The sequence below is a fragment of the Pyxicephalus adspersus genome, chromosome 6 (assembly GCF_032062135.1).
Source record: "Pyxicephalus adspersus chromosome 6, UCB_Pads_2.0, whole genome shotgun sequence".
NCBI lineage: Eukaryota > Metazoa > Chordata > Amphibia > Anura > Pyxicephalidae > Pyxicephalus > Pyxicephalus adspersus.
The window spans coordinates 82,871,711-82,884,267 of record NC_092863.1 but is presented as its reverse complement, the minus strand read 5'-3'; the positions used below and the strand labels follow the sequence as shown (position 1 = coordinate 82,884,267).

General features: G+C 38.2%; 1 protein-coding gene across 1 annotated transcript in view; it reads left to right on the top strand.

Annotated features, from left to right (window-relative positions):
* ZSWIM6 (zinc finger SWIM-type containing 6) overlaps positions 1 to 11,061 on the top strand; it is an 85,400-nt gene extending 74,339 nt beyond the window's left edge. The window contains exons 9-14 of the mRNA XM_072416379.1: positions 11 to 271; positions 2,671 to 2,806; positions 3,331 to 3,488; positions 4,191 to 4,354; positions 6,072 to 6,153; positions 7,260 to 11,061. Of these exons, the coding sequence (XP_072272480.1) occupies positions 11 to 271; positions 2,671 to 2,806; positions 3,331 to 3,488; positions 4,191 to 4,354; positions 6,072 to 6,153; positions 7,260 to 8,122 (1,664 nt within the window). The 3' untranslated portion in view covers positions 8,123 to 11,061. The remainder of the gene's footprint in view (positions 1 to 10; positions 272 to 2,670; positions 2,807 to 3,330; positions 3,489 to 4,190; positions 4,355 to 6,071; positions 6,154 to 7,259) is intronic.
* The last annotated feature ends 1,496 nt before the right edge of the window (positions 11,062 to 12,557 follow it).

Below are 12,557 nucleotides of genomic sequence, written 5' to 3'. Positions count from 1 at the left end.
CCTTCTACAGATGGCTTTGGGCATTGCAAGTCTCAGGAATACCAACACCTGTCTCCCCACAAGTTCCTAGAAGAAGGAGAGTCTTACCTAACACTGGCTGTGGAAGTTGCTCTGATAGGACTGGGGCAGCAGAGGATCATGCCAGATGGCTTGTATGCACAAGAGAAGGTCTGCCGGAATGAAGAGCAGCTCATCTCTAAACTGCAAGAAATCGAGTTGGATGACACGCTGGTGAAAATCTTCAGAAAGCAAGCAGTCTTCCTATTAGAAGGTGAGAGACTGACCATAGGAATGTGGTTTACTCACATATGCATGCTGGTGATTATCCTACAGACTTTTCTTGGGTGATAAAACATATTTACACATAGGTGCGTGTCTTAAAGTGCCCCTGTGGTGTTGGTTAAAACATCCTGGGGCTAGATTTCTAGTTTTTCTGTGGAAACAAAAGGTTTTACTCACTTTTTTGCTCTTTTTTGAAAATGATTCACAGGCTTAAGCTGTACACAGGGCTTTAACTTGCCTAAGTTTGATGATCGTGATAAGGCTGAGCACCCAAGTGGGTAAGGAGTAAACCCAATCTACCATGGCAAAAAATGTTGTAAGGTACAAAGTGCAGCCTGGCAACATTTCTGGACACAGCAGCTACAAACCCCTGTCTGAGAACTGACCTTTTATACGTCCCTGGTAATGTCAGGTCTTGGCTATCCATTCCCAATTCCACACCATACCTAGTGAGGCAGCCCGTTATAGGGGTAGGTCCACAGGAATGAATGCAAGGAAGGAGCAGTCCTGAATCCATGACAGTAGCTTTAAAGAAAAACTCCAGAAGCATGAAAACGCTAAAGTTGCATTTATGTAACCAAAATTGGACCATAAATGAATGTTCATATAAGACATGTTTTACTTAAGCAGATGCTTCTGTTCTCTGTATACTCGCTGAGCCCTACTGGTTTTGGTGCACTTCATTTTCTTAGTGTTAGACAAAAACTATGATTCAGGCACACCTTTTTACTTCACTAAAGTTGACCATGATACGTAATGGTAACCTTAAGGTACAACATGCATAGGTAACACTAGATTTGTCTCTTCATTCTGTTGCCAGGGGCAGTACAGTAATAGCTTGTTAAGAATGGTCAGGCTTCACTGTCATTCATCATTTCTGAACATACCTATGTTAGACTAACACCAACCAGGCAAGCAGAATTGGGTTGGATTAGGTAAACAATTGCTTGTTGCATAATCTGAGTAGGTGCCAGTAACCCTGGTCAAGTGAACTGGGCATGTGAAGGAACTTTTATAAAGTTTATCAATGAGTTCCGGAAATGTCCTCTAAAAGCACTGTAGAGTAATTCATTCATAACATTCACTTCAGAAGCACTGAAATAATTTAGGTTCTCTCAGCAGCAGTTAATATTTGAATGTACATGGACACACCAAGGTCCACTTTTAATTGGTTAGGGAGAAGATGTAAAGACATGCCTCTATATTTTCATAATGGGAAAAGGAGAGCAATACATAATAGGCACCCTTAGTTTTAAAATGTAAATCTGCATAGTTTAAGATGAAAGGTCATACAATATCCTACCCCCACCCCACTTGGAACATCTTGTTTGTTTAGTGCTCCCTTGGTGGTTTGCCTGAAACACACTTTATACAGGTGTCCTTTCTAAGTTGTCCTTGAATAAGGTTTAGCTTGGCTGAGGTTTATACAATGGGTTTGTCCCTGTCCTCAGCAAATCTATATTCTTTCATTTACAGGGTAAACTGCTTTGGTGCAAAGGTGTCTGTGTGAGCCTCAGTGGAAAAGCTTTGTATGAAAGCTGTTTAAATTTGCATTAAAAGGAGTATTAAGCTGTGCATTAAAGTTGCATGAGGTTGGAATCCTCCTTTAGGAAATGTCATTTACGTGCAAAGGAATAACTGATCTACCTGCACAGCATGCTGCTGTATGGATTTAATTATTCCACAATAGCTTTACATTCCTTTTCTGCCGTATTGATCATTAGCAGAGGAACGCCCAACCTCTGCATTTATTAGATGCTGACAGAATGAAGAGTTGATTCCATCTGCTCATTGTAATCCATTCAGAAATGTGTTCAAAGTTCCTGATGTCTGCCAGTTGCCTTTTCCAAAGACACAGCAGGAGATAGAACATGGTGTGTAATGGAGCAAGTTAGATTGCTTACCTCCTAACCTGCACTGGGTACATGTCAGTTTGATTATTGTAGTACCTTTCATTTACAGTAGCCTTGCATATGTTTTAACTCCTAGGATGCAAAGATTCGCCAGAGTAAATGTTATGTATTTTACGTTTCAATTTTATGTAGCTTGCAGCAGGATGATCATCTGGGCCTGGGTACATGCAAAGTTCAGCAGTACTTTGAGATCCATGACCTCATGAAAGATCTTAACCCATGCAGTAATACAAGCATACAATCTTGTCAGTGATTAAAGTGCCATGGTGTCTTAGAATCTTTTCCTCCTCATGAGATCTGGGAACAGAAGTTTGGTGGTGGCTATGTATACGACACAGTTGCAACATTAGATCTCACTGGTTCCAGAACTGATCAGATTTCTTTTATATTTTTTGTGCAGCCCTGAAATCTAAAATGAAGTTTTATATAAAATGAGAGCTGTAATCACAATGAACTCATTTTTTTTTCTCAACAGCTGGGCCATACAGTGGTTTGGGTGAAATCATCCATAGAGAGAGTATTCCAATGCACACATTTGCCAAGTATCTCTTCACTTCCCTCCTACCTCACGATGCTGAACTGGCATACAAAATTGCACTGCGAGCAATGAGGTTTGTGTTGGCTGAGTTTTTCCTATTACATTTAAAGTCTATGCTAACAAATCTTTCAAATGACCGGTTCTCCTGTCTAATTTATGTTTAATTTTATTCAAGTGCAGTCAGCAAAATCAGCTCATGTGTATGATCTGCTTCAGATTAAAAAGAAAAATTTGCTTACAATAAATCATGTTTTTGTGTGTATGTGTATATGTATGTATGTATACATGTGTGTATGTATGTATGTGTGTGTATATGTATATACCGTATATATGTATATGTGTGTATGTATGTAAAAAAGTTACTGAACAGATATATAAGTAGCCAATAAAGGGAAAATGTATATGGTTGGTAATACTAAAAAAAAACAAGTTACTACTGTATATTTTTAAGGTTAGAGAACAATCAGTTAAGTATTCAGTTAAAAAAGTTCTAGTTTCATTTCTCCTACGACGTGCAGGTTGTGCCTTGTCCCCTGTTTTAGTTCTTTGGAACTCTTGTCCCAGGCTGTGTTCACACTGAAGTCTCTGTGTCTGCAGGTTGCTAGTGTTGGAATCCACGGCTCCCACTGGAGACATGTCCCGCCCGCACCACATCGCCTCAGTTGTTCCTAACCGTTATCCCCGTTGGTTCACCCTGAGTCATATTGAGTCGCAGCAGTGTGAGCTGGCATCTACAATGCTGACTGCAGCCAAAGGTACAGTGATATGGACAGCTTGCTGGTATTCCTAAGCCAGAATTTTTTCTCTTTTACTGAATATTGTGCATTCAGAACTACTTGTGCCAAGCTAGTAACCAGATGCAAATAAGGGATGCCTAACTGGTCAAGTATTCAGGGCAGGACCAATGTGTTGATGTAGCACAGTGCATATATTATAGTTTTCCAATGCCACTTTTTGGCACCTCAACATACATCTATAATGCAGCTGCATTGTAGCACATCATAATATATATCCTGCCAGAAATTCAGCAGAATGACAGACGGGTCACTAGCATTTTAAGGAGAGCACAACAGCCTTCTCCATGTTTTACATTATTTTTACTTTTGATCTGTGGTTTTATGTGGATTGGCTGTTACTATAAACAGTGGTTAAATTAAATTATAGTATACAGAGCACGATTTACAGGAACTGCCATAGCAATCTTGTTTTTGAAGGGGCTAAATCCAGGACTGGTGTTTTGTTTTGTTTTTTTGTTTTTTTTTTCATCTTGTATTTTGTAAAACACCCTCATGCTATTTGGGTTTTTGAAGGGAATACATGTACTTTACATTTCTGTTCTATCTGTGCCAAAAAGTCATGTGTGTTTGTTGTGTTCCTATAATAGTAAAACCAAGTTCTCTCTCATCCTATGAATAGTGAATTAAGTAACGCATTTATTTTTGTTCTCTTTTCTACAGGTGATGTTAGGCGACTGGAAACAGTGTTAGAATCCATCCAGAAAAACATCCACTCCTCATCGCACATATTTAAACTTGCACAGGATGCATTTAAAATTGCGACTTTAATGGACAGTTTACCAGATATAACTCTCTTAAAAGTATCTTTGGAGCTGGGCCTTCAGGTTAGTAAATGCTTTGACTGTGATTTCAGTTTTTAGAAAAGTGATATTTGTTTACCTGCGCTTCAGACTCATTTTGTTATGCGACTTTTTTTGTTTTTTTTTAAAATTGAGTCAATGGTTCTACATAAAGTCCAAGAGCCATGTGTGTTAGAGATTCTTACCTTGGTATTTCTAGGTTCAGAGGGAATTTTGATGAGAGAATTTATGCCAACCATGACCCATTCCATGTTTAATTTGTATTACTCTTTTTATACTCTAGTAGCTTTACCTGACATACCATGCTTTCCCTCATCTTTACCACCTAACTCTACTATGGTAAATTAGAAATGGCATGTTGGCTGCCAAGTAAATAGGGCAGCTTTTATATTGTAAGAAGCTTCAAAAGCTGGGAGGCAGGGGGATTTACCTAAATTTTTTAATGTCAGAAAATGTTACCGGATGAGTAGGTAAGCCTTTGCTTTTCTGTAGCTGCAGAACCATCCCCAGTATTTAACAGACAAACACTTACATGCAGCTCAGTGTGTTTGCATGCTGATTAGTACACGACTGTCATGTGCCAGGTCCTGAAATAAACTTCCATGTAATGCATGATCCCGGGCTAAAGGTGGCTGAAGATTTCTAATCAGAAGATGTCAGAGATGTCAGTTTTGACAAACTGTTTAGTGTAGTTTAGGCGAGCTGTGACATCACTTATATGGTTATACCTGCACTCTGACCTGGCAATTGACAGCTAGACCCCAAAACCTTCACATTAAAAAAAAAAAAAAAAAAAAGCCTTACATATTCGGTTTCATTGCAGTTATGTGTGTATTGTGCTTGCACATCTGAATAGAGAATGGAAACAATTCATAGACTTGGTTTAATATTGATTCTTCATAATGGTTATCTATAGGACCCTTAATAGATTTGCCAAAGTGTGTGTGAAATCAATTTTGTGTTTTCCCCAGTGGTAAATAGCATACATTAAAAATAGGCAGGTTGTATAAACCAAATCAAGACAGGTTTCCCTTGAGATGTACAGTATGTACCCGTTAGCAGTCAATCAGCTCTTTAGTGTTATCAGAAGCGTCTGAACTTAAAGGAATTCCAGCTTCCTGTAGTGGGGCCTGTTCATAACTTTATTTCAAGAACCTTATGGAGTATGAAACCATAGTGGAAAAAATGGTTAAATGTTGGTATTGTTCCACCCATCACATGCAATGAAAATTTTAAATAACTTGGTGAAAAATGCTCAAAAAACAATTGAATCACGTTTGGTGAGAAGTTGTGCTGTTATCCAATCATGCAAACCAAGATTCTTTTTTTTTTTATTTTTTTGTAAAGGGAATTTACTATATTGGCTGTGTTTGGTTGTTAAGTTTACCTTGAAATACAGAACACCCCAGTGTTATTGTTTGAGGGGTATGTGTTCTGTATTCCAAATTAGAAACAAGCATCCTATGATAACAGCACTGCTGCTCCACAGACGAAACGAATGTTGCCACCCTAGGACCAGTAGTGTTGCAGACAGGGTCACCAGGTGAGATTAAAAACATGAAAAAATTGTAACCTGGTAACTAGTAAGCTGCAGTTTTATGTTTTTGGGGTTTATGCACACTTAGGAAATGCAAACGTTATTTATATAGACCAATGGATTTTTTCCAGCTCTGTATAAGAAGAGTACAATCACTGTGTGTGTTGGACTTTGCTGTAAAGTCACCTGTCTTCTACCTTACAGGTAATGCGTATGACCTTATCCACTTTAAACTGGCGTCGTCGGGAAATGGTTCGATGGCTAGTAACATGTGCAACTGAAGTAGGTAGGTAATATGGAGACTAGTCGGAGCCTCCTATCTGTGCAGACGTTCTGGAGTGTCACGGATGGCAAACAACACTAGCTCTTTCTAGCGTGGTCTGTGGCCTTGGAGATGCAAGAAAGTGGAACATTTGTTTTTTTTTTTTTTTTTTTTTTTTTTTTTGGGACCCTAATTATGGCTGTAATCAGGGGTGATAGTTTGTAGATGGTTGCTGCTCTCAAATGTTCCAACTACATCTCATCTGAAGAGGGAAGGCCGGCACTTATGTTCTGTTGCACAAGCACCTCGTCTGTACTAAAATTGCTGAAAGAAGATTCACAGTGCACATCTAAACTGCAAAAAGTCAGATAAAATCTACCTCATTTTTTGGCTGAATCCACTTTTTTCTCAGCCTGTGTCTGACCTGCCCTTCTTATTCATTCAGTCCTTTAAGTCCTGAATAATTAGAATTATGCGTGAGCATTTCTTTGAGCTATCTACATGCCTATTTACCCTACCTAGAGATGCCCATTTCTCCAGACTGATATCAACTTATTAAGGCAGTTTGATATTTTTATAACTCGTCCAGGTATGAGGGGTCTTTTTAGAAGTACAGAGGCTGGGTGCTGTAATGTTTTTAGGATGCAATGTACAGAACTCTGCTGACCCCTCCCACCAGCTATGCTCAATTAGCTTTGACACAAAGACCTAGTGATGACATTACTACATATGCACAATGACCTGCTGACTGGCGAGTGATTATTTCCCCCATGCCACTTTCACAAATTACGGAATGAGACATCTTTAACAATACCAGACCATGGACCAGCATTATATTCAACTGACAATCAGGGTGTATATCTGGTGCTAGTGGTCTAGACAGATTCTGTTTATACCTGGCAGGGTCAGACTTGACCAGAGTTTTCCAGCTGCTAATGAGTTATATTTTCAGCGCTTTCCCAATGTATTTATTTGTGAATTGCAAATGGCACATTTTGTTTAAGGTAATAATTTGTTCATTTTATAGTCTACATTTCGGGAAAAAAGAAGGTTGCCATTGCTGTTTTTTTTTTTTTTTTTTCCTCTTTGAAAAGAAATGTACACTAAAATTATTTTATTTTCATACGCAGGAGTTTATGCACTGGACAGCATCATGCAGAGCTGGTTCACACTCTTCACTCCGACAGAGGCCACTAGCATTGTTGCTACGACAGTGATGTCCAACAGCACCATTGTCCGTCTTCATTTGGACTGCCATCAGCAGGAAAAGCTGGCCAGCAGTGCTAGGACGCTTGCACTCCAGTGTGCTATGAAGGACCCCCAAAACTGTGCCCTCTCAGCACTTACTTTATGTGAAAAGGATCACATAGCTTTTGAGACTGCTTACCAAATTGTCCTGGATGCTGCTACAACTGGCATGAGCTACACACAGCTTTTTACAATAGCACGGTACATGGAGCACCGTGGTTACCCCATGCGGGCGTACAAACTGGCTACATTGGCCATGACACACCTGAACCTGAGTTACAACCAGGATACACACCCTGCCATTAATGACGTTTTGTGGGCATGTGCGCTCAGCCACTCGCTTGGGAAAAACGAGCTAGCAGCGATAATACCTCTAGTGGTCACAAGTGTCAAATGCGCAACAGTACTTTCGGACATTCTGCGCAGGTGCACTTTGACCACGCCTGGGATGGTGGGACTTCATGGACGGAGGAACTCTGGCAAGCTTATGTCACTGGACAAATCCCCTTTGCGACAGCTCTTGGATGCCACGATTGGGGCCTACATAAACACAACGCATTCACGGCTCACGCACATCAGTCCCCGACACTACAGTGAGTTTATAGAGTTCCTTAGCAAGGCCCGAGAGACCTTCTTAATGGCTCACGATGGACACATTCAGTTTACACAGTTTATCGACAACCTAAAACAAATTTACAAAGGGAAAAAGAAACTGATGATGTTGGTCCGGGAGCGATTCGGTTGACAATGTGTGAATGGGGAGGGGAGGGGGGGAAAGTTTGTTTATACTTGAGCCTGCCTTTATATCCTTTTTAACTTAAGAAAAAAAAAGTCAAAACAATACAAAAAAAAGAGCCACACCGGTATTGTGTACAGTTCAATTGAGTTTGCAAACAAAATTGTCATGTTGTGAAAGTCTGTGTAATTTTTTTTTATTTTATTATTTTTTTTCTTTTCAGTTATCTGTGTGTATGAGAGAGGTTCAAGGTTTGGTTTACACTGAGTATATGTTGTCTAGTGGCAAAAGCCCACATAGCTCTCATTTTCTGTATTTGTTCACAGCCTCAAAGATATGAGAAAACATGAATGGCTTTAAAAGATGTACAAAAAGAAAATCTTGAAAAAAAAAATACCAAACTTTAAATAAAAAAAAAAAAAATCCTTCTACCCTCCATCCTATGACAAGTACCTCGAAAAGGATTCAGCTTTACTCTTCTCTATTTCATACTTACATTTCAACCTTGCCAACCACAGAACCCCAATAAGACGACAATGCTAATAGTAAAATAAAGTTAAGGCTGACCAAATGTGGCTTTGCAATGCAGATCATCTATAAGCATGACACCACAATAACTGTGCATGTGGAAACTTAGCGACTGTCAACATACATTCTCAGGGATTATCAAGAAAAAAAAGAATGAGAGCATTTATTGTACTGTATATATATTATAGTATATGTCTGAATATTGAAAACAAAGTTATAACATTAACTAATTTATAAAAAAAATATTCTATGTAATGCAAGATACTTGAAGCTGCAGTAGCTTGGTTTAAAACAAACTAAAACACAAAGGAAGCAAGCATATCAAAGCGAGACATGCGCCTTTTTTAATTTTTTAGTGTTGGTGAAGGTGGTGATCATAACATGCTGGGCATCTATGCAGAGCCACCTCCATTCATTGCATGGCTTGGCTTATACTGGTTGAGTAATAGACACTTTTTAAATGGTTTCTGTTGCTTGCTTTAGTTGTAGTATATCAGTAGGAATATTTGACTTTAAAGGAGAACTCCAAAAGAACATAATTTTCAGTAAAAGCAGAGATCGGCACATATTTCTTTGAATTATTAGCTGCTGAAGTGCCCTAAACATTACACATAAATGTGTATTTCTTGTTGCAGAGAAAGAGCATTTAGGCCTTGTACACATCGACTGAATCTTGTATAAGAGCAGTGGGTTTAGCAAGGATTTTTGAAGCTTTCAGCAGCTTTGGCGCTAAAAGGTGCTTTAAAGTCTTCTATAATTTTCAGATGGTAAATACTGTTCTTTATTGGGAGTGCCAATGGTCACTTTACAACAGACCTGAAATATCTCCCAGTTTCCTGATTTTTCAGGACTCTCAATAAGCATCCTCCAATTCCTGAATCCCTCCTGTAGCTTGAGGTTGAGGCTTTTCTCTCAATTGTGGCAATAAGCCCACACAGTGATCTGGCCATGGTTCTCATCTCAAAACACTGTGAAAGGGGAGTGATTACCTGATGAGAGGTGTAAAGTAGCTTAAACGCACTTGTCAATAAGGACAGAAGCAGGAATTATAGAATATCTAAAATAAAAAATGGGACCACCGCAAAAGATGTAAAAATCCAATATCTGAACATTTATTGTACCAGTATATAAAAATACATTGAGTTCAGGTACACTTAAGCTGCTAGCAGACCTCAGTTTGCATTGAATAGGCTTCAATCTAATAGAAAGCCCATTAAAGCTTGTTTAAGGGGTTGGACAGCATTCCTATTCAGATCCCATATTGGAGCTAATAAGCTGCTTGAGCCTAACTTGAAATGCTTTGTGATACTTGCTGTACTTACTGCTCTTGTGCATGCTGTGCGTCGGTGTGTAGAGAAGCGTTTTCACAATTAAATGTTGCATGCTTGCTGAGTTTCTTGCCACTGATGCCAAAACATATCTGCAAACTGCATCCAGAAGTGAAAAGCAGCTCTGTCACTGTGCAATCCAGAAGGAAAAAACCATAGGGAACATTACTGAATTTTGTTTCAGCCTGGAGTTCTCTTTTAAAATGCACAGTTGAGTTGCTTTTAAAAGGACCTTTGTATACAGCCAGAGCCAAAAGCCTTAGCATTAAGCATATAAAATGCCACAGATAAGGGGATTGGGGCCTCCCTTGCAGAGAGATCTTCCAAGACACTTCATTTTTTTTTTCCCAAACTCAAAAATTGCATCCAAAAATAAAAAAAAAATCATCCATGACGCTTTTGTCAGCAAGCTAACAATAAGCTAACCTGTTGTGCACAAATAACAATATATATATATTTCTGTGTAGGTATTTTGACTTTGTGCAGGGCAGAAAGTTGTGTAGTATGACTGTTCAAACTCGTCTCCAGTTTTAATTTTGATTTTTTTTTTTATTTTACTCGAGGAAAAAAAGAAAACAAAAAAAAACAGCCTTCTATCTTGCCTTGTCTTAATGCTTTAAAATAACCAAACTGGAGATCTAACTACCAAACTTGTTCATTATATAATTAAATACCAACTTCTTGGTTCCAATATTGTGTCTTTTAATTTTTCGCTGAACCGTTCTGTATCCTTGTGCTTTCTAAAGCGGTTTTTTTTTTTTTTTTTAAATTTATTTTATTTTTATGTTTTGGTGCAAAAGTTGTCTAGTGTCTCTTGTTCCCTTCATTAGAGAACATGCTTTAGGTATGTTTGTAAGTATTTTTATTTAGGAAAAAAAAAGAAAAATTTTCATGTTCATTTTATTTATTACACTAGGTAAAAAGAAACGGTTGTACTTCATCACCCCATGTAAACATGCTCATAAGGTTGAAAGTAATTAAAATTTGATACACTGATATCAATTTATTTATGTAACTAAATCACTGTTTTATAAACTTGTTAATGATCAACAATTTTTTTGTTTTGATTAAAATTAGTTTTTTGAAAGCTGATTCTGTTTTCCTTTTGGTTGCCTGAGGCTATTTTGTAAAAAGGATTCTGTCCTGCTTGCTTTTTGTGTTATCCATGTAATTTTTATTGACCTTTTATTTATGTATTTATTTTTTTTATTGGGTTATTTATATACAGATGTGCTCCTTCAGCGCCCTCCTGCCTATGAAAATGATAATGAAGCGGGAACCCTACAATATGAATAGCTGGGTGGTCAAACCTTGAACAAGTGCAGCTATAATTTAAAGTTTCCTCCCACATTCCAAAAAACGTAGTTGGGTTAATTGGCTTCCTTTGCCTTGGACATAGGGACATTAAATTGTAAGCCTCTTTGAGTGACATTTCTTTGGACTTTGTAAAGCACTGTGTAATATGTTGGCGCTATATAAATAATAGATATTAATGCAGAAAAATCCTAGCTAGAGAAATTCTGTTATGTTCTGCCATCAGGTCTGGTAAATATGCCAATGGTTGTTTTTTTTTATCGTTTTGGTAATTTCTAGAAAATTTTGTCATTTGTTTTAAAGCATTGAATCTTGTCTTGGCTAAACCCAAACCTGAGCGAGTCAAATTCTCAAACCTTTGTGTAAATTACAAGTTTTGTGTTTGGAAAAGAACATTACAAATTCAAAAACCCATTGTGTAGGTGTGCTTCCATCACAGCCATGACTTTTGTGTGCACTTTTTAGTTTTCTGTTAAACTGGGAACTTACAGATGCCCATCACTTACTACCTGTGACTACAAGTCATGCTCATATTATGTAGACATTATTATTAATATTAAACCGTATATAGCGCCAACACATTACGCAGCGCTGTACATTAAATATGGGTTGCAAATGACAGACAAAGACTGTGGCACAAGAGGAGGAGAGAATCCTGCCCAGAAGAGCTTACAATCTAAGAGACGTATAGTTTCTTCTGTAATGTAGGTATGCTGGGAAATGTAGTTTGGCATCTCTTCTTCCTACTTTGAGTGTGCCCTAGTCATATGATTGACTACTAGCCAGTTCAGCGATAAAAGGAAAGAACTTTATTGCAGTGTGCAAGCACATTATTTCCCCTGAAACAGATATTCTGTCCACTATCTTGTTTCTATATATGGTTTGTATTAATGTATCAATCTTATTGCTGTTTGAATTTGCCTTGGGATTGAACATCAACCGAGCACTTACTGCATGTGTTTTAAATGACTGGTATTGATTCACCACCAGTGAATTTACTGCTTTATTAATATGCTCCTTAAGGGTTACGATGAACATAGTAGAGCTTGCGTAGTTTATCAAGACGTCTAAACAGAAATGCCAAAACTGTACACAAAATGTACTGTATTTTTTTTCTTTTGCCCTGACTTAAATGTTTTAAAGACATATATGTTTTTGGTTTTACCTGCCAAAGGATTTGTAATTTTGGCCGGCTGCAACACGCCAGGTCATTCTGCTCTCTGGTTGAGAACGACCATTTCCCCGTTCCCTGGACAGAAGGTATAATCCTGATT